Source organism: Aquarana catesbeiana, linkage group LG05 (assembly GCF_042186555.1).
Source record: "Aquarana catesbeiana isolate 2022-GZ linkage group LG05, ASM4218655v1, whole genome shotgun sequence".
Lineage (NCBI taxonomy): Eukaryota > Metazoa > Chordata > Amphibia > Anura > Ranidae > Aquarana > Aquarana catesbeiana.
In genome coordinates, this window is record NC_133328.1 from 101,661,963 (window position 1) to 101,688,442 (window position 26,480).

Genomic DNA, 26,480 nt, shown 5'->3' on the forward strand with positions numbered 1-26,480 from the left:
AAACGCAGCCACTGTACCCATAAATTCCCACCACTGTGCCCATTAAACGCAGCCACTGTGCCCATAAATTCCCGCCACTGTGCCCATCAAACGCAGCCACTGAGCCATCAAACGCAGCCACTGTACCCATCAATTGCAGCCACTGTGCCCATTAAACACAGCCACTGTGCCATCAAGCGCAGCCACTGTACCCATAAATTGCCACCACTGTGCCCATCAAACGCAGCCACTATGCCATCAAACGCAGCCACTGTACCCATCAATTGCAGCCGCTGTGCACATTAAACACAGCCACTGTGCCATCAAGCGCAGCCACTGTACCCATAAATTGCCACCACTGTGCTCATTAAACGCAGCCACTGTGCCATCAAACGCAGCCACTGTACCCATAAATTGCCACCACTGTGCCCATCAAATGCAGCCACTGTGCCCATAAATTCCCACCACTGTGCCCATCAAACGCAGCCACTGTACCCATCAATTACAGCCACTGTGCCCATTAAACACAACCACTGTGCCCATCAAGCGCCACCACTGTACCCATAAATTGCCACCACTGTGCCCATTAAACGCAGCCACTGTGCCATCAAACGCAGCCACTGTACCCATAAATTGCCACCACTGTGCCCATTAAACACAGCCACTGTGCCCATAAATTACAGCCACTGTGCCCATTAAACGCAGCCACTGGGCCATCAAGCCCAGCCACTGTACCCATAAATTGCCACCACTGTGCCCATTAAACACAGCCACTGTGCCCATCAAACGCAGCCACTGTACCCATAAATTCCACCACTGTGCCCATTAAACGCAGCCACTGTGCCCATAAATTCCCGCCACTGTGCCCATCAAACGCAGCCACTGTACCCATCAATTGCAGCCACTGTGCCCATTAAACACAGCCACTGTGCCATCAAGCACAGCCACTGTACCCATAAATTGCCACCACTGTGCCCATTAAACGCAGCCACTGTACCCATAAATTGCAGCCACTGTGCCCATTAAACGCAGCCACTGTGCCCATAAATTCCCACCACTGTGCCCATCAAACACAGCCACTGTGCCCATCAAACGCAGCAACTGTACTCATAAATTGCCACCACTGTGCCCATTAAACGCAGCCACTGTGCCCATAAATTCCCGCCACTGTGCCCATCAAACGCAGCCACTGAGCCATCAAACGCAGCCACTGTACCCATCAATTGCAGCCACTGTGCCCATTAAACACAACCACTGTGCCATCAAGCGCAGCCACTGTGCCCATCAAGTGCCACCACTGTGCTCATTAAATGCTGCCACTGTGCCCATCAAACGCAGCCACTGTGCCCATCAAACACAGCCACTATGCCATCAAACGCAGCCACTGTAACCATCAATTGCTGCCAGTTTGCCCCATCAATTGCCGCCAGTTTGCCCCATCAATTGCCGCCAGTTTGCCCCATCAATTCCTGCCAGTGTCCCCCCCGCCCGGCACTTACCTGTCTCAGGTCAGCGCGTTGCTCCACGCTCCCTCCGATCACAGCACTTGTCGCAGCCAATCAGGTGACAGGTAACCAGACCCAGTGCACCTGATTGGCTGAGAGGCGGGTCAGTGTTAGGGAAGCGATTTATTTGATTTCCTAACACAGCACTGTGTAAGCAGCGAACGCACAGCAGTGTATATATATATATATATATATATATATATATATATATATATATATATATATATATATATATATATATATATATATATATATATTTATATATATATATATATATATAGCCCTATGTGCTTTTATATGTGTCTTATCTATATATAATGCACTCTTTAAATGTGCTTTAAAATGCATGGTTTTCCATTTTATGAACAAGAAAATAATGACGTTATGCTGTTGGGCTGGTATTATAATGCTATGGGGCTGGTATGACATTTTTTCCAGGGCTGGTTTTCATACCCAGTCCGGCCCTGCTGCCTGTGTCAGCATCAGCACTTTGAAGAGCAGCGGCCGCCGCTGCTGCACTATGCCAGCTGTGTGTCACTCACTCACTCTCTGTGTGAGTGTGTGTCTCCGCTCTCCGGGGCCGCTCACTGCCTGTGTGGCTGTGTCCTGACTGACTCCTGACCTAAAGATCAGCAGCGGTGGCCGCCGCCATGGCTGCCTGTGTGTCACTCAGCCACTCACTGTCTCCTCCATTCGCGCCGCCCACCACACTCATCATCATGCCTCAGCCTCGCTCTGTCTGTGTGCCTGAGGGGGAGGAGCAGGAGAACGCCGTGCTGCTCCATTTTGCCTCGTCCTGTGCGGCGCCAGCCAGCACCGCCCACTATCTGACTGCACGAGGAGAGAATTTCAGTGAATGGCCGGCAGTGCAGCTGCTACAGCACAAGAATCAAGGTATTCTCTCTCCCTCTCCCTCTCCCTCTCCCTCTCCCTCTCCCTCTCCCTCTCCCTCTCCCTCTCCCTCTCCCTCTCCCTCTCCCTCTCCCTCTCCCTCTCCCTCTCCCTCTCCCTCTCTCTCTCTCTTTCTCCCTCTCTCTCCCTCTCTCTCTCCCTCTCCCTCTCTCCCCCTCTCTCTCTCTCACCCTCTCTCTCTCTCTCCCTCTCTCTCTCCCTCTCTCTCCCTCTCTCTCTCCCTCTCCCTCTCCCCCATGTTTTGTTCAAGTGCCAGATAACTTTGAAAAGCTGTATACCATCAAACGCTGCCACTATGCCCATAGATTGCCAACACTGTGCCCTGCCCATCAAACGCAGCCACTGTACCATCAAACGCAGCCACTGTACCCATAAATTGCCACCACTGTGCCCATCAAACGCAGCCACTATGCCATCAAACGCAGCCACTGTACCCATCAATTGCAGCCGCTGTGCACATTAAACACAGCCACTGTGCCATCAAGCGCAGCCACTGTACCCATAAATTGCCACCACTGTGCTCATTAAACGCAGCCACTGTACCATCAAACGCAGCCACTGTACCCATAAATTGCCACCACTGTGCCCATTAAACACAGCCACTGTGCCCATCAAACGCAGCCACTGTACCATCAAACGCAGCCACTGTACCCATAAATTGCCACCACTGTGCCCATTAAACGCTGCCACTGTACCCATAAATTCCCACCACTGTGCCCATTAAACGCAGCCACTGTGCCCATAAATTCCCGCCACTGTGCCCATCAAACGCAGCCACTGAGCCATCAAACGCAGCCACTGTACCCATCAATTGCAGCCACTGTGCCCATTAAACACAGCCACTGTGCCATCAAGCGCAGCCACTGTACCCATAAATTGCCACCACTGTGCTCATTAAACGCAGCCACTGTACCATCAAACGCAGCCACTGTACCCATAAATTGCCACCACTGTGCCCATTAAACACAGCCACTGTGCCCATCAAACGCAGCCACTGTACCATCAAATGCAGCCACTGTACCCATAAATTGCCACCACTGTGCCCATTAAACACAGCCACTGTGCCCATCAAACGCAGCCACTGTACCATCAAACGCAGCCACTGTACCCATAAATTGCCACCACTGTGCCCATTAAACGCTGCCACTGTACCATCAAACGCAGCCACTGTACCCATAAATTCCCACCACTGTGCCCATTAAACGCAGCTACTGTGCCCATAAATTCCCGCCACTGTGCCCATCAAACGCAGCCACTGAGCCATCAAACGCAGCCACTGTACCCATCAATTGCAGCCACTGTGCCCATTAAACACAGCCACTGTGCCATCAAGCGCAGCCACTGTACCCATAAATTGCCACCACTGTGCCCATCAAACGCAGCCACTATGCCATCAAACGCAGCCACTGTACCCATCAATTGCAGCCGCTGTGCACATTAAACACAGCCACTGTGCCATCAAGCGCAGCCACTGTACCCATAAATTGCCACCACTGTGCTCATTAAACGCAGCCACTGTGCCATCAAACGCAGCCACTGTACCCATAAATTGCCACCACTGTGCCCATCAAACGCAGCCACTGTGCCTATAAATTCCCACCACTGTGCCCATCAAACGCAGCCACTGTACCCATCAATTACAGCCACTGTGCCCATTAAACACAACCACTGTGCCCATCAAGCGCCACCACTGTACCCATAAATTGCCACCACTGTGCCCATTAAACGCAGCCACTGTGCCATCAAACGCAGCCACTGTACCCATAAATTGCCACCACTGTGCCCATTAAACACAGCCACTGTGCCCATCAAACGCAGCCACTGTACCATCAAACGCAGCCACTGTACCCATAAATTGCCACCACTGTGCCCATTAAACACAGCCACTGTGCCCATCAAACGCAGCCACTGTACCATCAAACGCAGCCACTGTACCCATAAATTGCCACCACTGTGCCCATTAAACGCTGCCACTGTACCATCAAACGCAGCCACTGTACCCATAAATTCCCACCACTGTGCCCATTAAACGCAGCTACTGTGCCCATAAATTCCCGCCACTGTGCCCATCAAACGCAGCCACTGAGCCATCAAACGCAGCCACTGTACCCATCAATTGCAGCCACTGTGCCCATTAAACACAGCCACTGTGCCATCAAGCGCAGCCACTGTACCCATAAATTGCCACCACTGTGCCCATCAAACGCAGCCACTATGCCATCAAACGCAGCCACTGTACCCATCAATTGCAGCCGCTGTGCACATTAAACACAGCCACTGTGCCATCAAGCGCAGCCACTGTACCCATAAATTGCCACCACTGTGCTCATTAAACGCAGCCACTGTGCCATCAAACGCAGCCACTGTACCCATAAATTGCCACCACTGTGCCCATCAAACGCAGCCACTGTGCCTATAAATTCCCACCACTGTGCCCATCAAACGCAGCCACTGTACCCATCAATTACAGCCACTGTGCCCATTAAACACAACCACTGTGCCCATCAAGCGCCACCACTGTACCCATAAATTGCCACCACTGTGCCCATTAAACGCAGCCACTGTGCCATCAAACGCAGCCACTGTACCCATAAATTGCCACCACTGTGCCCATTAAACACAGCCACTGTGCCCATAAATTACAGCCACTGTGCCCATTAAACGCAGCCACTGGGCCATCAAGCCCAGCCACTGTACCCATAAATTGCCACCACTGTGCCCATTAAACACAGCCACTGTGCCCATCAAACGCAGCCACTGTACCCATAAATTCCCACCACTGTGCCCATTAAACGCAGCCACTGTGCCCATAAATTCCCGCCACTGTGCCCATCAAACGCAGCCACTGTACCCATCAATTGCAGCCACTGTGCCCATTAAACACAGCCTCTGTGCCATCAAGCGCAGCCACTGTACCCATAAATTGCCACCACTGTGCCCATTAAACGCAGCCACTGTACCCATAAATTGCAGCCACTGTGCCCATTAAACGCAGCCACTGTGCCCATAAATTCCCACCACTGTGCCCATCAAACACAGCCACTGTGCCCATCAAACGCAGCAACTGTACTCATAAATTGCCACCACTGTGCTCATTAAACGCAGCCACTGTGCCCATAAATTCCCGCCACTGTGCCCATCAAACGCAGCCACTGAGCCATCAAACGCAGCCACTGTACCCATCAATTGCAGCCACTGTGCCCATTAAACACAACCACTGTGCCATCAAGCGCAGCCACTGTGCCCATCAAGCGCCACCACTGTGCTCATTAAATGCTGCCACTGTGCCCATCAAACGCAGCCACTGTGCCCATCAAATGCAGCCACTATGCCATCAAACGCAGCCACTGTAACCATCAATTGCTGCCAGTTTGCCCCATCAATTGCCGCCAGTTTGCCCCATCAATTGCCGCCAGTTTGCCCCATCAATTCCTGCCAGTGTCCCCCCCGCCCGGCACTTACCTGTCTCAGGTCAGCGCGTTGCTCCATGCTCCCTCCGATCACAGCGCTTGTCGCAGCCAATCAGGTGACAGGTAACCAGACCCAGTGCACCTGATTGGCTGAGAGGCGGGTCAGTGTTAGGGAAGCGATTTATTTGATTTCCTAACACAGCACTGTGTAAGCAGCGAACGCACAGCAGTGTATATATACACTACCGTTCAAAAGTTTGGGGTCACCCAAACAATTTTGTGTTTTCCATGAAAAGTCACACTTATTCACCACCATACGTTGTGAAATGAATAGAAAATAGAGTCAAGACATTAACAAGGTTAGAAATAATGATTTGTATTTGAAATAACATTGTTTTTACATCAAACTTTGCTTTCATCAAAGAATCCTCCTTTTGCAGCAATTACAGCATTGCACACCTTTGGCATTCTAGCTGTTAATTTATTGAGGTAAGCTGGAGAAATTGCACCCCACGCTTCTAGAAGCAGCTCCCACAAGTTGGATTGGTTGGATGGGCACTTCTGGCGTACCATACGGTCAAGCTGCTCCCACAACAGCTCAATGGGGTTCAGATCTGGTGACTGTGCTGGCTACTCCATTACCGATAGAATACCAGCTGCCTGCTTCTGCTGTAAATAGTTCTTGCACAATTTGGAGGTGTGTTTAGGGTCATTGTCCTGTTGTAGGATGAAATTGGCTCCAATCAAGCGCTGTCCACTGGGTATGGCATGGCGTTGCAAAATGGAGTGATAGCCTTCCTTATTCAGAATCCCTTTTACCCTGTACAAAGCTCCCACCTTACCAGCACCAAAGCAACCCCAGACCATCACATTACCTCCACCATGCTTAACAGATGGCGTCAGGCATTCTTCCAGCATCTTTTCATTTGTTCTGCGTCTCACAAACGTTCTTCTTTGTGATCCAAACACCTCAAACTTGGATTCATCCGTCCACAACACTTTTTTCCAGTCTTCCTCTGTCCAATGTCTGTGTTCTTTTGCCCATCTTAATCTTTTTCTTTTATTGGCCAGTCTCAGATATGGCTTTTTCTTTGCCACTCTGCCCTGAAGCCCAAAATCCCGCAGCCGCCTCTTCACTGTAGATGTTGACACTGGTGTTTTGCGGGTACTATTTAATGAAGATGCCAGTTGGGGACCTGTGAGGCGTCTGTTTCTCAAACTAGAGACTCTAATGTGCTTATCTTCTTGCTTAGTTGTGCAACGCGGCCTCCCACTTCTTTTTCTACTCTGGTTAGAGCCTGTTTGTGCTGTCCTCTGAAGGGAGTAGTACACACCGTTGTAGGAAATCTTCAATTTCTTTGCAATTTCTCGCATGGAATAGCCTTCATTTCTAAGAACAAGAATAGACTGTCGAGTTTCAGATGAAAGTTCTCTTTTTCTGGCCATTTTGAGCGTTTAATTGACCCCACAAATGTGATGCTCCAGAAACTCTGCTCACAGGAAGGTCAGTTTTGTAGCTTCTGGAAGGAGCTAGACTGTTTTTAGATGTGTGAACATGATTGCACAAGGGTTTGCTAATCATCAATTAGCCTTCTGAGCCAATGAGCAAACACATTGTACCATTAGAACACTGGAGTGATAGTTGCTGGAAATGGGCCTCTATACACCTATGTAGATATTGCACCAAAAACTAGACATTTGCAGTTAGAATAGTCATTTACCACATTAGCAATGTATAGAGTATATTTGTTTAAAGTTAGGACTAGTTTAAAGTTAGCTTCATTTAAAAGTACAGTGCTTTTCCTTCAAAAATAAGGACATTTCAATGTGACCCCAAACTTTTGAACGGTAGTATATATATATATATATATATATTTATATATATATTTATATATATATATATATATATATATATATATATATAGCCCTATGTGCTTTTATATGTGTCTTATCTATATATAATGCACTCTTTAAATGTGCTTTAAAATGCATGGTTTTCCATTTTATGAACAAGAAAATAATGACGTTATGCTGTTGGGCTGGTATTATAATGCTATGGGGCTGGTATGACATTTTTTCCAGGGCTGGTTTTCATACCCAGTCCGGCCCTGGCTGTTCAGAAGAATGCACAAACTTTTACCCTTTTGCCTCCCTATTTACTGGGAGCCAATCATCCTATATAGTAGCGGTATTTCAAATGCTTCTATATATGATAGCTACCCACTGTCAGTGGTTTCTTATCATCCTTAGCACTGTCACTGGCATAGTGCTTACAGACACCACCTGACAAGGCCCCCCTCAATGTTGAGGGAGTGTCAGGCTTTTCCTGGCCAGCCAGCGTGCCCTTCAGCCTGCATGCTCAAATTAAGGGTCTGGTATGGATTTTTAGGGGGACCTCATGCATTTTTTTGTTGTTGTTTTGCATGAGTTACCCCTTCTTAAAAGCCATACCTGGTATGCAATTTGGGGGGAACTCCATGCAAGTTTTTTTTTATTCTTCCCATATGACGTGCTGCATGAAGTGACATTTACTAAGAAAATAAAACCAGATACAGTTTAAATTGCCAGCAAGTGACATTTGATTGCCAGGGTCCTATTTAAAAAAAAAAACACACACACAGACCTTTCCAAAGATCCCCCATATATTTTGAGGGACCTTTGGAAGGGTCTGTGTACCTTTTTTTTCAAATAGAAGCCAGAACAGAAATGCCATTTTAAGTAATTTAAAACCACAATTTCTTGTAAATGCCAGTGCTTTAAAAAAAAAAATCACTGCGCCCAGCCTAGATAAAAATTTTAAAAAATGTTTACATGTTCTCCCAGGCTAGTGCCCCACCTGCCATTTTTTGGCAACCATTTGCCTATAAGCCCAGAAAAGGGGCATTTTTGATTTGACAGAATCCACATTGATTGCAATGGAGTTTGGATTTGGCATTCAAATTTCTTTGAAATTTGCGGAACCCTGCTCAAACCAAACCAGGGCCAGTTCAGCTCATCCCTATCCCTACCCTAAACAGGAGCAGTCATGGTTCAGCCCTTTGACCTCATAGAGTAATGGACAATCACCCTCCCTGCATTCCCTGTAGTTCCATCTTAGCTACATGTTGTTAGTTTCAACAGCTATAATAAAGAGAATATGGCATACAACCAACATATTTGACATTGAAACAACCTATTTATAATAAAATCTGCTGATAGGCTATATTAATCCTATCTTAACATACCATCAAAACAGTTACCACTCACAAATCTTCTTGGTTACAGAATGTACTGTATTATAGTAAATATCGATGTTATTACCTAAACCATATAATTAAGTTACAATTCCGAAGTCTAGAAACACATGTCCACCACAGAGTAGTAACACAATTTTGTATAGGTGTACTTGTGCATATCTTTCCTGTTTGCCTGGAGATGACCCTGGATCCAAGGCCTAGGTTGTGTACAGAACCTTGATTCTTGGCCTGTCTTTCAATTTTAAAATGCCAATGTCTCTACTGACCAAAGAGGCTTTAACATTCTCCAGACGAATAACAGAGGCACTGCTTATGCTTGAATTATAACCTGTTCCTACAGTAGGTGACCGCGATATTGTGTCAATCTCGCCGAGATTTGACACCTGTGAGCCCCGTCGCGGGAGCCAGCGCCGAAATGGCTCGTTGATCGGGAAAGGAAGACTTTTTTTCCTTTTGCGATGAGTAACAGGCAGTGCTGACAGCTGTCTGGTATGAATCATGAGGGGGGACGCCGCGCCAAATTTTAAATGAAAAAGCCGGCGTGGGCCCCCCCCGGGGGCATACCAGGCCCTTAGGTCTGGTATGGATTGTACGGGCGAAAAATCGTCGTGGGGGTCCCCCCAAAATCCATACCAGACCCTTATCCGAGCACAAAGCCCGGCCGGTCAGGAAAGGGGGTGTGGAGGAGCGAGCGCCCCCCCCTCCTGAACCGTATCAGGCCGCATGCCCTCAACATGGGGGGGTGGGTGTTTTGGGGGAGGAGAGCTTCCGACCTCTCCTCCCGGTGTTCAGCTTCTTCTCCCGGTGTTCGGCCTCTTCTCCCGGTGTTCCGCCTCTTCTCCCGGGCCCCTCCGCTATCTTCTTCCAGCTCTTTTGCTAGCGGGGGCCCGGTCTGCTGCCGCTGTCTTGTCCCCTCTTCTCTTCTTCTCTTCTTCCGATGTTGACACGATGCTCTCTCCTGCTGGAATGCTATGTGCGAGCTGCGCAGCCATTTATATAAGCGGTGACCCCGCCCCCTTGTGACGTCACAGTTCCAGCATGCACAGGGACTCTGGGGTCACGCCTCCTTAGGCGGGGTCACCGCTCATATAAATGGCTGCGAAGCTCGCACACAGCATTCCAGCAGGAGAGAGCATCGTGTAAACATCGGAAGAAGAGAAGAAGAGAAGAAGAGAAGAGGGGACAAGACAGCGGCAGCAGACCAGGCCCCCGCTACCAAAAGAGCTGGAAGAAGATAGCGGAGGGGCCCGGGAGAAGAGGCGGAACACCAGGAGAAGAGGCCGAACACCGGGAGAAGAAGCCGAACACAGGGAGGAGAGGTCGGAAGAAGACCCCGAAGTTGGAAGAAGACCCCCAAAGTCGGAAGAAGACCCCCGGAGCTGCCTAATAAATTACTTTTAAAACCTGTGTACTGTGTTTTTTTATTGACACTTTTTTTTCCTAGGTGAATGAGTACCATGGATACCATGTACCCCATATTCATTCACATAGGGTGGGGGGCCGGGATCTGGGGGCCCCCTTATTAAAGGGGGCCCCTGGATTCCAATAAGCCCCCCGCCAGCAGACCCCGACAAGCAACGGCCAGGGTTGTCGGGAAGAGGCCCTTGTCCTCATCAACATGGGGACAAGGTGCTTTGGGGGAGGGGGGCCACAGGGCCCCCCCTCCCCCAAAGCACCACCCCCCATGTTGAGGGTGGCCTGGTAAGGTTCAGGGGGGGCGCTCGCTCGTCCCCACCCCCTTTCCTGACCGGCCGGGCTGCGTGCTCGGATAAGGGTCTGGTATGGATTTTGGGAGGACCCCCACGTCAATTTTTCGGCGTAGGGGGTTCCCCTTACAATCCATACCATACCTAAGGGCCTGGTATGCCCCCGGGGGGACCCACGCCGGGTTTTTCATTTAAAATTTGGCACGGTGTCCCCCCTCATGATTCATACCAGACAGCTGTCAGCACCGCCTGTCACTCATCGCGAAAGGAAAAAAAAGTTTTTCTTTCCCGATCAGCGAGCCAGCGCGACATGCATAGTACCCTGTCGCTGAGAACCAGTGCGATGGGATCGCGCTGGAAACACAATCTCGCGGTCAGGTACTGTATGATCCAAGGTCCTCCCCACGCACAAAAGAACTGATCTGAAGACTAGTGCAGGTAATTGTTAGTTTACCGTATATACTTTAATGGACATGACAGGGACCACTTAAACATTTTCTAATTATACTTAACAATGCACGATTTTTAACAATAAGCACAGAACAAATTGTCAAACTGATAGCAACCTATCCAGTATTTATAAAAATGTTCTGGCTGAACTTAAAGAAAAATGCATTATGCTGAGATTAAAGTGAAGCATTGCCAATTTCTCAAGATTACAGATCGCAAGAAGGAATTGGTGGGGGAGCAAAACCTTTCCCACTCTAAAACTAAGAAAAAACTTTGGGTGGAATCCACTTTAATCAACATGCATTTTAGGCACGACAATAAAAGTCAGTCTTACTGAGGTTACCATCAGTAATTACCCTCTTCCCAGCCCTGCCATTCTTTTTGCATTTTCTGAAAAATGCAACAGTATATCTGGGAGAGTGAGACTCTCTCATAGTGAACAGTTTGTAGAGGTAGGAATTCAGTTTCAGATTCAAGTGAATCTTGAATTTGAAGTCACAGAAAGAGATTCAAAATAAATAATTAATGTATGGATCTTGATGTTGAAGCCACATAAAGATACACAAATTAAATAATTATTATAGGTAGACTGCCTCTGTAACGCACAAAAGCATTATGCTACGTTTAACATCTATGACAATATTCATACAAAATAAGAGAATTATACTCACGCCATGACAATAACACTGAAATCTAGCCAGTTCCATGGGTCTCGTAGGAAGGTGAATTCTTTCAGACAGAATCCTCTTGCCAAAATTTTTATCAAAGATTCAAAAGTATAAATGCCAGTGAAAGTATACCTGGACAGAGTGCATAAAAAACAATTAGCCAATCATTTCACATCCTAGAGTAAAGGAAACTCCAACAATATGGCTGCCATTCCCACAGCAGTATGGCAATCTCTGCACTTTTATTAATAGACCCAAATCATTTCATAGATGGCTAAAAGCGTAAAGCAGCAACAAATCTTTACATTTTCTGTGCATAGCTATTTTCATTTATTTACTTGATTTCAAATTTTTCAGAAATTCTGAGAATTATACATAATGTATGTATACAAGTGTTTCCTATATGCATCCTCTGCATACATCAACATGGTTTTATTTGTCCTTTCAGTGTTCATAGACAAAAGCATATATACACGTTGTATAGCTAAACATATCCAAACCAATATTACAGTTATGGATGGAGGCTGGTAGACTGAATAAACCCTTGGGTGAGTTTGATTCTCCGTATAAAATTATTTCAAATTTCAACAGTGTAAGAAATCCCATTAAAGCTGCTCTGGTAGTTATGAGTGATGGGGCATTAAGTATACAAATTTTGATGCCTGAATCTCAGCTTGATACAGGGAACCAGGAGGACAACTTAGCTTAACAATGTCCACCTTTATTGAAATATCAGCTTTGGGTGGATGGGTCTTTAAATAATAGAACACAAAGGCCAGTTGTGATCAGAAATATGGTGAGTAAATGCCATCAGCAAGGGAAGGGGCTGGTTGGAATTTTGAATTGGATATTTTCTTCAACCATGTTGATGAAACAGATATGAACAGAGATAGCAGGAAACTTCTATTATTGCCTACAAGCATTATAGGGTATAGGGTGCCTAATGTATGTATAAAAAATAGATGTGCGTGCTAGGGTGAAGGGAGGCTTCTCTGAGAGTCCAGTCATTCATTACCAGATGATCAGATCCTTGCATGTACAGCCAGCTTTATTGAAAACTGGAATATGACCAGTTACCATGAGCCGTGCATATCATAGTTATTGTATTATTATTATTATTAAAGCTCAACTCTTGCTAAAACATTTTAAAATTAATTTTGGATAGAATGAAGAAGAGTTAAAACAAGACTCTTCCTCACTGTATCGCACAGGTTTTGGCTCAAGTTGGGCTTTAAAGAGACACTGTCACATTGTGCATACAGGGCAAAGCAACAGTGTCTTTGGAAAGGGTCCTCCCAACCCCCATTTGCTTGCTTTCAGTTATCTACGCTTTCTCGCAGTTTCTAGTTTTTCCGCAGCTGGTGAGAATACCTCCTAGTATGGAGGAGAATGTTACCTGCTCTCCTGTAATAATGACTGGGCCTAACAGCCTACTGCTAGGTCTGGGAACTGTCTCATGACCAGGGAAGTGACAACATTGTACCTCCAGGTCACCAACAAAGCCAATGAAGAAGAAAAAGGTGCAGCAAAGCAGCACAAGCAAGGTTATTTTAAGGGGTTGAAGATGTACTTTTCAAAGACACTGCATAGGCAATGTGAAAGTGTCTCTTTAAATAACCCCAACAGCATTTGCACATTGTCACAACAGTTTTAGCATGTCACTAGGTCCTTGAAAAACTGACAATTGCAGATAAGCTTTATCTACCTATCCTAATAAGAATGTGCATCATACAAATACGTTTATATTATTAATGGACTGTTGCACTGTGTTTTTTTGCAACTGACATATGATAATAGGCTTCATCCGTCAGTGTGCATATCCAGCTTTAATTTTGTCTGTTAAACTGCTTCGATTTACTGACACTCCATGCAGATTTTATAGCACAGTTAATCATGCACATGCTCAACAGTATTAATAGCGTCTGTTAAGTAGACAATGTTGAGGACATGAGTCTGCAAATAAATGGAATCCAGCATCTCTGTATGGACTGGCAATAATTAGATCAAGCATGGGCGCCACATCTTGGAAATCAATTCATTAATGAGCATAACCTACAGTACACAGGAAAATGGAATCTTGATGTATCGTGGTGAATTCTGTCCACTTCATATGCAGCATGGACTACACACGTCATACCTCTCAGCTCTTACCACGGATGGATAGCAAACAGTATTGTTAATAGTATGCCTGTTAAATAAACCGTTTGGTGGTGCAATCATTTCCAATAAGCCATTTATTGTGCCTGTGTGTTTATTGAGCAGTGCTTAGTTATACCCAACATCCTGTAATATAAGCACTGATTTAGTCATATCATGACCCTACTGTAATTTTATTAAAAACACTATTTCTATGAAGAACTTACATTGTTAATGGGGTCTCCATGTCTTTAAAAGAAGACCTGAACTCTGGAAGATGTGCCTAAAAAAGGCAAGCAGAGGGCATAGAACTAAGAGAAGACACCTAGGAATGTGTAAGCCACCACCCTGATGCCAGGGTCTCACTAGCTAGTGAATCAAAGATCTGGAAAATGAACACCAAGAACAGTCAGTGAAGGTTAAAATGTTTTTTAAGTGGCATTCGAGGTTCAGCTTAAAAAAAAAAATAAAAATAAATAACTTACCTTTTCTGTGCAGTGGTATTGCACAGAGTAACCCCGATGCTCTTCTCCTTAGGTCCCCTGTGGGCACTCCTGGTGCCTCCCCCTTGACCAGTACCCCCAATAGCAAGCTGCTTGCTATGGGGGCACAGGTGCGTGCTCATTCTTAAACCCTGCTCTCCATAAGACACATAGAGCCGCAGCTCGGCCCCGCCCCCGCTCTCTCCTCATTGGCTCACTGGCTGTGATTGACACCAGTGGGAGCCAATGGCTCCCACTGATGTCTCAGTCAATGAGAAGAGGGTGTCCTGGAACAGCAGTGGCTCTTGTGCACGTCGCTGAATCAAGAGGGGGCACAGGTGAGTTTTAAGGGGGGCCGTGGGGGGAGCTGCACCCAGAAGGTTTTTTACCTTAATGCATAGAATGCATAAAAGTAAAAAAGCCTTCAGCCTTTACAACCACTTTAATCCCGCCTACTATTTTCTGTGTTTCTGTAGATAGTTAAGCCAGGTTGATGGCCCTGAAGCCTACAACTTTAAAGTTGTCGCAAACAAAAAAGTCCCTACAGTGCTTTTTAATGCATTTTGTTGTGCTGCAGTGTGGACGTGCAAGGACTTATTGTAGTTGTGCATTGGGGTATCATTCAAAATAATTAACACCGTAGTGCACTTCACAAATTGCCATGCATTACTGTGCATTGTGGAAAGACGTGGTAAAATGCACATTACTGAAACATATAGGTGTGAAGCCAGCCTAAATGCTTTAGATTGCACATTCCTTCTGACAAGCAGCTTAAATAGCCAACCACAACACATTAAGGAAGACAAAAATGAAGATAATCTCAGTAAGTGGACGGTTACGAAGGTAGCAAATCCATCTCTTTCAAACAACAGAATTGGAAGAAAGGTGAAGAAATGTGAGAGGAAGGTGGCTGAGGCTACATGCATCAACAATAGCAAAACAATACACATATATACAGTTGTGCTCATAAGTTTACATACCCTGGCAGAATTTATGATTTTTTGGCAATTTTTCAGAGAATATGAATGATAACACAAAAACTTTGCTTTCACTCATGGTTAGTGTTTGGCAGAAGCCATGTATTAACAATCAACTGTCTTTACTCTTTTTAAATCATAATGGCTACAGAAACTACCCAAATGACCCTGATCAAAAGTTTACATACCCTGGTGATTTTGTCCTGATAACATGCACACTAGTTGACACAAAGGGGTTTGAATGGCTATTAAAGATAATCATCCTCACCTGTGATCTGTTTGCTTGTAATTAGTGTGTGTGTGTGTAAAAGGTCAATGAGTTTCTGGACTCCTGACAGACCCTTGCATCTTTCATCCAGTGCTGCACTGAAGTTTCTGGATTCTGAGTCATGGGGAAAGCAAAAGAATTGTCAAAGGATCTGCGGGAAAAAGTAGTTGAACTGTATAAAACAGGAAAGGGATATAAAAAGATATCCAAGGAATTGAGAATGCCAATCAGCAGTGTTCAAACTCTAATCAAGAAGTGAAAAATGAGGGGTTCTGTTGAAACCAAACCACGGTCAGGTAGACCAACTGAAATTTCAGCCACAACTGCCAGGAAAATTGTTCGGGATGCAAACAAAAAAACACAAATAACTTCAGGTGAAATACAGGACTCTCTTAAAACATGTGGTGTGGCTGTTTCAAGATGAACAATAAGGATGCACTTGAAGAAAGATGGGCTGCAAGGTCGAGTCGCCAGAAGAAAGCTATTACTAGGCAAATGCCACAAAGTATCCCACTTATAATACGCCAAACAGCACAGAGACAAGCCTCAAACCTTCTGGCACAAAGTCATTTGGAGTGATGAGACCAAAATTGCTTTTTGGCCACAACCATAAATGCTACATTTGGAGAGGAGTCAACAAGGCCTATGATGAAAGGTACACCATTCCTACTGTGAAACACGGAGGTGGATCGTTTATGTTTTGGGGATGTGTGAGCTACAAAGGCACAGGAAATTTGGTCAAAATTGATGGCAAGATGAATGCAGTATGTTATCAAAAAATACTGGAGGACTTGCATTCATCAGCCAGGAAGCTGCGCATGGAACATACTTGGACATTCCAACATGACAATGATCCAAAACACAAGGCCAAGTCAACCTGTCATTGGCTACAGCAGAATAAAGTGAAGGTTCTGGAGTGGCCATCTCAGTCTCCTGACCTCAATATCATTGAGCCACTCTGGGGAGATCTCAAACATGCAGTTCATGCAAGACGGCCCAAGAATTTACAGGAACTGGAGGCTTTTTGCCAAGAGGAATGGGCAGCTTTACCATCTGAGAAGATAAAGAGCCTAATCCATAAATACCACACAAGACTTCAAGCTGTCATTGATATTAAAGGGGGCAATACACAGTATTAAGAACTGGGGTATGTAAACTTTTGATCAGGGTCATTTGGATAGTTTCTGTACAGTAAACAGTATATACAGTATCTCACAAAAGTGAGTACACCCCTCACATTTTTGTAAATATTTTATTATATCTTTTCATGTAACAACACTGAACAAATGATACTTTGCTACTATGTAAAGTAGTTAGTGTACAGCTTGTGTAACAGTGTAAATTCACTGTCCCCTCAAAATAACTCAACACACAGCCATTAATGTCTAAACTGCTGGCAACAAAAGTGAGTACACCCCTAAGTGAAAATGTCCAAGTTGGGCCCAATTAGCCATTTTGCCTCCCCGGTGTCATGTGACTCGTTAGTGTTACAAGGTCTGAGGTGGGGAGCAGGTGTGTTACATTTGGTGTAACTCTCTCATACTGGTCACTGGAAGTTCAACATGGCACCTCATGGCAAAAAAATGTTTGCTCTACATAAAGATGGCCTAGGCTATAAGAAGATTGCCAAGACCCTGAAATTGAGCTGCAGCATGGTGGCCAAGACCATACAGCGGTTTAACAGGGCAGGTTCCACTCAGAACAGACCTCTCCAGGGTTGACCAAAGAAGCTGAGGGCACGTGCTCAGCATCATATCCAGGGGTTGTCTTTGGGAAATAGACGTATGAGTGCTGCCAGCATTGCTGCAGAGGTTGAAGGGGTCAGCCTGTCAGTGCTCAGACCATACGCCGCACACTACATCAAACTGGTCTGCATGGCTGTCGTCCCAGAAGGAAGCCTCTTCTAAAGATGATGCACAAGAAAGCCTGCAAACAGTTAACCTAAGACAAGCAGACTAAGGACATGGATTACTGGAACCATGTCCTGTGGTCTGATGAGACCAAGATAAACTTATTTGGTTCAGCTGGTGTCAAGCGTGTGTGGCAGCAACCAGGTCAGGAGTACAAAGACAAGTGTGTCTTGCCTACACTCAAGCATGGTGGTGGGAGGGTCATGGTCTGGGGCTGAATTAGTGCTGCTGGCACTGGGGCGCTACAGTTCATTGAGGGAACCATGAATGCCAACATGTACTGTGACATACTGAAGCAGAACATGATCCCCTCCCTTCGGAGATTGGGCCGCAGGGCAGTATTCCAACATGATAACGACCCCAAATACACCTCCAAGATGACCAGTGCCTTGCTAAAGAAGCTGAGGGTAAAGGTGATGGACTGGCCAAGCATGTCTCCAGACTTAAACACTATTGAGCAACTGTTGGCCATCCTCAATGTCGTCATGGAGGAGTGGAAGAGGACTCCGATGCCAACCTGTATTGCTCTGGTGAACTCCATGCCCAAGAGGATTAAGGCAGTGCTGGAAAATAATGGTGGCCACACAAAATATTGACACTTTGGGCCCAATTTGGACATTTTCACTTAGGAGTGTATTCACTTTTGTTGATAAAATATATACACTGCGCTTAAATGTACTACACAATAAATCAGGTGAAAACCAAAGTGCGTACCAGAAAAAAAGAATAAATCAAATGCATACAGTAAACAACAATCATATAAAGTGACATCAGTGCCAAACGAATATATATAAATAAATAAAATATATATATATGAATGAATACATGAATAAAGTGCTCCTGTGCATCCAAGTGGTTAACAAATATATCACTTATGACTGTGTCCAGTGGGTCATGAAAGACAACAATGATCCCAATCTCACTGAATTCAAAAAGTGCTTCTGTGCATAAAAGTGACTTCCAGCAGTAACAACAATGATCCTACTTTCACTGAGTTCAAAAAATTGCTCCAGTGCATATATGTGATTTCCCGCTATAACACTGTAAACGTGTTCAAATGTCCATGCAATAAAGATTGCTTTATTGGTGCTGCAGACCATGCAATAGTGTCCTTTCTCCGGTGCCCCCCTAGGTATTGAACGCTCACCTCAGAGCATGTGACTTAGCAATTACGCTAAGTCAATACACGCGTGTGAACCACCTCTGGGCTCTGTACTGGTACCGGGATCCTGGACTCTTCAATGCAATGTCTTTTGTTATTCTTTTACTCACTTTTGTTGCCAGAGGTTTAGACATTAACCACTTACGGACCACCTGCTGTAGTTTTACGTTGCTAGTTTGAAGAGGAATACCGTTGTTATGGTAGCAGCTAGCTACCATAACCCCAGTATCCTCTTCTTCAACGGGTGGTCCGCTTCAAGATAAAAGTGCTCTCTGTGGCAGATTCACTGCGAGATCACTTTTATCAGCGGTGGGAGAAGGCCCCCCCCCCGATCACTTTTATCGGCTGTGGGAGAGGGCCCCCCTCCTGCCGCTCTCTGGTGCCCTCCGCCACTTACCGTAGCAGTCGGTAATGGCAGAAGTGATCAGATCCTCTCCCTAGCCTGACATGGAGATGAGTGAGGGGAAGATGGCCCCACCCTTCTCCATACCATTGCAGGGTGGAAGCAACATCAAAATGTCACTTCCGCCCAATGCTGTTAAAGGGACATTTTTTTTTTTTTTTAAATGACATTTATTTATTTTTATTTTTTTATTGCATTTTAGTGTAAATATGAGATCTGAGTTCTTTTTGACCCCAGATCTCATATTTAAGAGGTCCTGTCATGCTTTTCTTTCTATTATGGGATGTTTACATTCCTTGTAATAGGAATAAAAGTGACCCAATTTTTTTTTTCTTTAAAGAACACTGTAAAAATCAAAAATAATAGGTAAAATAAATAAGAAATTTTTTTTTTTTTTTAAATGCGCCCCATCCCACCAAGCTCGCGTGCAGAAGCAGAAGCAAATGCATACGTGAGCAGTGCCCGCATATGAAAACGGTGTTCAAACCACACATGTGAGGCGCGACCGTTAGAGCGAGAGCAATAATTCTAGCCCTAAACCTTCTCTGTAACTCAAAACATGCAACCTGTAGAATTTTTTAAACGTTGCCTATGGAGATTTTTAAGGGTAAAAATTTGTCGCCATTCCACGAGTGGGCACTACTTTGAAGCGTGACATGTTGGGTATCAATTTACCCAGCGTAACATTATCTTTCACAGTATAAAAAAAAATTGGGCTAACTTTACTGGTGTCTTATTTTTAATTGAAAAAAGTGATTTTTTTTTTCAAAAAAAGTGCGTTTGTAAGACCGCTGCACAAATACGATGTGACAAAAAGTATTGCAACGACCGCCATTTTATTCTTTAAGGTGTTAGAAAAAAATATATAAAATGTTTGGGGGTTCTAAGTAATTTTCTAGCAAAAAAAAAAGTGTTTTTAACTTGCAAACACCAAATCTCAGGGTCCTTAAGTGGTTAATGGCTGTGTGTTGAGTTATTTTGAGGGGACAGCAAATTCAAACTCTTATATAAGCTGTAAACTCACTACTTTACATTGCAGCAAAGTGACATTTATTCATTGTTGTCACCAGAACAGATATAATAAAATATTTACAAAAATGTGAGGGGTGTACTCACTTTTGTGAGATACTGATATATATCTATATAGATATATAGATATATAAAAAACAAAATCCCAGCTGTCAAAAATTACTAGCCTGTTACATAATATTCATCCTAAAGTTCTGAGCAAAGATGCAAATGTAAGTAACCAGGCTAGTTCTATTATTGTGCATACACATCCGTGCTTTACTCTTCTACATGTAGCCCAACATTTTTTCCAAAACATAATTAAAATAGATATTTTTTTTTCCAGAGTTCCTGTTGTACATGAGTCCAGACACGCATGGCGGGTCAATGTTTAACCTGTTCACTGCCGCCAATGGGATAACAATTTGAAGTCAAGACTAAAGGGTGGCTGTGTGTGAGCAAATGTCTTATAACAGCACCAAGTAATGTGATGTCTGACCATCACTGAACTGCTTGCTGTGTCACTCCAGTCACAATTTTCTCTTCAGTGTGGGTGGCAGATGGATGCATGACAAAAGATTCTTTTTCCTTTTCTCTAGAAAAATAACAATGGGCTTTTGGTCACTGAGAGTTTTGCTTGACTATCTCTCTGCAATTATGAGTGCTTCACTCTTCAGTAGGTGTATGTTATCTCTCTGATTGTCACCCAAGCTACAAACAGCCATCTCTTCTCTGCATAAATTATAGGCCTCTTGCACATGGATGCCTAAAAACAACATATGTTTGGGCATTCAGGTTTTTTTCTTTACTGATCTCAATGCAGTACATTGTTTTTAATGGGCTTGTACATACAGGAGCGCAAACTTGCACTGTGTACAGATCTAGAATATATTTCAAAATCTGCATTGATGGACGTATTTTATGTGCATACGTGTAAACATGCACAAATGTGCGCATGAAACACAATCCAAGAAAAGCTAAAAATATCTTGCATATTGTGCATATAAGTGTGAAAACCCGCAAATATGCGCATTTAACTTACTTCTCATGCTTGCATTTTTTGAAGGCATTTTCTGTCAGGAATCTAATATTCATGCATTCATTCATTAGTACCGTGTGCAAGTACCCTTACATTATTATTATATATATGTACTGTAAATTACTGTACTGGCCACTAACGGTCAAGCAGTATGTAAGTAAAGTGTTTCAATCCATGTGTATTATAATGTAATTACAAAAGTCTCCGCAATAGAGAAATTATGGAGGTTTTACTTTCTGTCGTTTCCTCTTGATTTGATAAATCTGGATGTGAAATTAATCAGAGCGATGTGTAGGTGGCAGATATTTGTACAATGCTTCTGCTGGATTAGCTGCTTTTTAAAAGCTTTCCTGCAGTCCTGCATGTCACCCCCACCTGTCATGTACATTGAAATGAAGCAGGTCCTGTGTGTGCTCACAGCCCAGGTGCCTACGCTTAATGTGCCTGTAAATATGCTGCTTATTAAATTGCTGTTTAATACATGTATTTACATTCTGATAGGTTCATTTTTCTACATCCTGATTGCTGCTAAAAGTCCCTTTATCCCCTCTGTCAATGTGGAAATTACTGCAGAAGCTGTAAACTCTGTAGTACTATATTTTTACTAATCATATGTATTCATTTCTATATGCCATATTGTAATACATGAGTAGTCAGTCTCCTACAGAGCAATGCTTATTATAGTAATTCCTGTACAACTGTATTCGGGGGGTGTAATAATAGCCACAGCTGCCTGCACAGCCCAGGAAGCCATAAGCGTGGGGAAATGGCTGTGCTTCTGGCTCTTCTTCAGTGGTGAATGTATCCACCCAAGATTTATGTGAACTGGAGCAAAGAAAACTAAAGCGGTTTCTGACAGCAAGCAATGAATTTCATGGTATTGTTTTTCCCCACTACACTGCTGCTACAAAAATGCTAGCTAAATTCTGATTGGCACACCTGGGAACTTGCCGGATCTCTCCCGACAATGCTGGCTTTTTAGTCAAGTTACTGTTTTATCACCAGCTTTGTCATATCTCTGGCCTATTTGTAAAAACTGCTCGCTGTGTGACGATGTGGCTAGGGGGCAGTGTGATGCGCCGGAGGCAGAGTATACACTGAGGCTGAGGTGAAGGGAAACAGTGTATTAATAAAGTCCCACAATGTACAATTAAGCTGAGCGAAGCCCCTTACACACCATAGTAGAGGAACATTATCTTGCAATGATGTCAACAGCTTCTGGAGCAAGGAGCGGGAATGTGGCCTGGCCGGTCCACACCCAAATGGGAGACTCCTCCAGAGGAAATAGCGTAGACCCTGCACTTTCCCTACTCCTCTGGAACTTCTCCCTGCCGCTTTGCACTATCCCTGCTAAAGGGGAACTTGTTCCTACACTAACCACTCACACAATGAGCTCCAATTCAGGGGGCCAGGCCCCCAAAAAAGCTCTGCCCTCACCCAAGATGGCCGAAGAGGTCACGTGTGGCACCGGTGTCCAATCGGACAGCTGTTTCCCTGGTGGTCACCAGAAATCATAGAGGAACCAAGTTTCTAACAACTTCCTTCCCCTTTTGCAATGCCCCTTTGGTCGAGTGTCACCTACAGAGGGGAACAGACAGCACCTGCCTACAAAGAGGGGTGCTGTGCACAGGCACTGGCAGATGCTGTCAGGGATTGTTTGTAAAGATTGCATGCCATGTGGAGAGGAATGAGGGAAGGAATGCTGTCTGCAAGTGTCAGTAGAGGCTGTTGAGGCTTGTTTGTAAATACTGATAGGTGTGGAGGGCTAAAGCTGGGTACACAATATAATAAATTCGGTGAACGATCATCCTATTTTCCTCGATGTTTCACAGCAAGTAGAACCCCTGGATGGTACTAATTGTACGAAAATTCTCAAACAAGGGCTTTTTTTTATCTGACGTAGAAACATTGTGGTATTGAATATTATTGTTCATGGTTTCTGATCATGCCCACTCTTTCATATTCAATTTTTTCTTGTACGAAAACAGTACACATTAAATGGAAATTGTTAGTTCTGTTGACGTACGAGAGAAAATTGTGGAGTTTGCCCCTTCAGAAATGTTCATTTGGAAAGTCTGAATCGGATGTCGAAAGTTGTCTACACACTATATGAAAATCAAATGATCGTTCCTCATACAGAATTTTTCTTCTGATTTTCTTATAGTGTGTGCCCAGCTTCAGGCTCATTCACACCAAATGCAGCGACCTGCGCAGGTCACTGAAAGGGCACATAGAAAACAATGGTTTTTATGCGCCACTTTCACACCAGTATACATGTTGCATTAAAATGAAAACTTTCTGCAATATAACACAACACAAAACATATAAACACATGTAAACACAGCATAAATAAAAAGTGAGGATATACGAAACAAATTGTTGTTAGTTGTTAGCCCCTTCCATTGCACATAAGAGTACAACATAACTCAATGGGGTTGATTTACTAAAGGCAAATCTACTTTGCACTACAAGTGCATTGCAGGTGCACTTGGAAGTGCAGTCACTGTAGATATGAGGAGGACATGCAAGGAAAAAAAAAACAGCACTTTAGCTTGTACAGGATTGGATGATAAAATCAGCTTCCCCTCATTTCAGATCTTCCCCTTAGATCTAAAGCGACTGCACTGCCAAGTGCACTTGCAGTGCACTTGTAGTGCAAAGTGGATTTGCCTTTAGTAAATCAACCCCAGTGTGATGCACATTAAAATGCATGTTAAATGCACATCAATTCACATGCATTTTTGATGTGTTGCAGCGAGTTTTTATGTGCAGTGTAATGTGAAAACACCTGGAGGCATTTTGGAGTGTCCTGCTACTACTGAAGAAGTGTCAGCTGTCAGAGGGGAAACCGAGACTTGACTTCCACAGGTGCTGGAGAAAAACTAGAAGACATTAGGACCAGACCCACGGGGGTGCAGATTGTGCTCTGAGCCCCTGGTTGTGACAGTCAGCACCCAGCAGTCACTGGAGAGACTCTGAGCTTTTGGGGAATAGCAATGGAGGTACCCTCAAACTATCTACTATTTTTCCTGAGCAAGGATTTTAGTATTTTGGATGTAATTGCAAAACCTGTCAGTATTTGGCAGACTAATTTAACAGTTTTAGCGTAACCTTTGTGCTATGTGGGGGGATTACAGTGGAGGTGCTCTCCTCCTACAGTTAATGATTTTATTATTAGTGATGTGGCTACTAATATATGGTTGAATTGGGAAAATTTGGAGGATGTGCTGCTGCCAAGACAGTCTCTGGCTGGAGCAACAACAAGTCTTATAAAAATGTCAAAAGGAATGAGGTAATAGAATGCATCCAGTATTCTAGGACTGCATGAGCCCCAAGTGATAAGCCTCAAAAACATCAATGTTTATTTTACAAGAACTCATAGCTATGTGCAGGGTTCACAAGTGTATTTTGTCGGTATGGTGTCTTTTTTTACAATTGCCATTTATTGCCAGTTTAACGCTATGGTTATGGACAAAGTTAACTTTATGCCTGACCTGCATCAAAGTGATCATTGCATGTACTAATAATGATAATGTAACATATAGGACCAATCAGATTTCAGTTTACTGCAGCCAAGCTGAATTGCTGCAGATTGCTGCATTTTGCATTTTTCAAAATGTTCTTTGCCTTTCTAAATGACTACATTTCACAGTAAGAAAAAAAATAAGGTCCTTTCCCAGCTTTAGGTATACTTATTTGTTCTCAAACACGGGCACAAATTAATTAAATCTCATCACTGCACACATATAGCAACTATGCTCTGTTAATCAGATTTGTCAAGCTTTTTATTGTAATAAATGCACAGGCACCACAGCATTCTTACAAAAGCTCAGCAAGGAAGCTGAACCATCAGAATGTGTTATATATGAATAATCAGACAGTGTGGGCTAATATAACATGTTGCTATTTCCTGAGAGAATGAGAGGTATGATTGTTCTCAGCTGACAATGAAATGATGGAGTCAGTTACATGCTACAATGCTCATGAATCATTTCGTTTCTGATATAGTAGTGATTCCGCTATGCTGCTCTATAATAATTTATTAACAAAATCAAAATCTATACATCATCAAGCATACAAGAACTAAAGTTTAACATTAGAGACAGCTTAGCATCTCATCTTCTTAGATGACACCAGTTTGCAACAGATGGGCCATGGAGGAAGAATAAGTCATCCTAGGTCTGATGTCAACGTTTATGATGGACCTTTTCCCACTCAGCATTTACAAAGGTTCCAAACTGGTTGCTTATATGATGGGTTTAGTTCCTGCTATTTTTAGTGGATAATAAATATATGTACCACACCACTTCTCCTTTAAAATGTACCTAAATCCTCTAGTTTTTTTCATTCACACGGCCACAGAGGGCCATACACCATGGAGAGGGAATATATTTCTGCACCCAGGAGTCATAGGGGTTTGCATACAGCCACAGCTGACAGATGCCATTGACAGGCTGACAGATGTCAAACCTGTAAGCATATAACTGAACATGAGCGGTTGCATGTGTAAAAGGATGGATGAGCGGCCCAGAACACTAACAGTTTGCACCTGTGATTGCAACCCCTGTGGTTTCTGAGCATAGAAATACACTCCTTCTTGATGGTGTATAGCCCATTGCAACTGTGTGAACGAGGCCTATATGTCTTAAAAGAAGTGTATTGTACCTCTTCTTGAAAAATTTTTGAATGAGAAGGTGAATATAGCAAGAAAGCTGGATTTCTCATGTACTTCTCTAGACAGTGTTGGAAGGGATGGGAAGGTCTGAGCAGGGATTTTACACAATTTTCCTAAGCTTCTGCAGACAGAGTAATGAACTCTCAATCTAATGGGCTGTACACAGAGTCAGGCTGGCCATAGACCGTGCAAATTTCCATGGCTTGCAGGAAAGAAATGTGCACAATTTCCCTATCAGCACAGACAGAGCTGACAGGGGAATCCCTCCTGTTGAGATACTGTCTTCTCTTGGAGGTGGGGCGGGAGTGGGCAGAAAAGCCGACCCGGCCAGGAGAAGACAGTGATTATCGTTAGCGGCTATAGCAACCGCTTGCAATAATTGGAAGCAAATCCAACAGGCTGGTTGTACCCAAGTTGATTGAACGATCAACTTGGTACATTCCGCCTGCCCATCAATTGTTGGAATCTCAGCCAGTTCAACAGGATTTTAACCATTTATGGCCAGCCTTAGGAAGGGCTATTCGCCAAAAGGGCTATCAAAAGTGTCAGCATCT

The 26,480-nt window shown here is 44.2% G+C and overlaps 1 protein-coding gene across 4 annotated transcripts in view; it reads right to left on the reverse strand.

Annotated features, from left to right (window-relative positions):
- The window catches only part of LOC141144373 (sodium channel protein type 5 subunit alpha-like), a 586,505-nt gene that overhangs the window by 368,443 nt on the left and 191,582 nt on the right, over nucleotides 1-26,480 (reverse strand). For all 4 annotated transcript variants that reach the window (XM_073630007.1, XM_073630006.1, XM_073630004.1 and 1 more), the window contains one exon: nucleotides 11,870-11,998. In XM_073630007.1, the coding sequence (XP_073486108.1) occupies nucleotides 11,870-11,998 (129 nt within the window). The remainder of the gene's footprint in view (nucleotides 1-11,869; nucleotides 11,999-26,480) is intronic.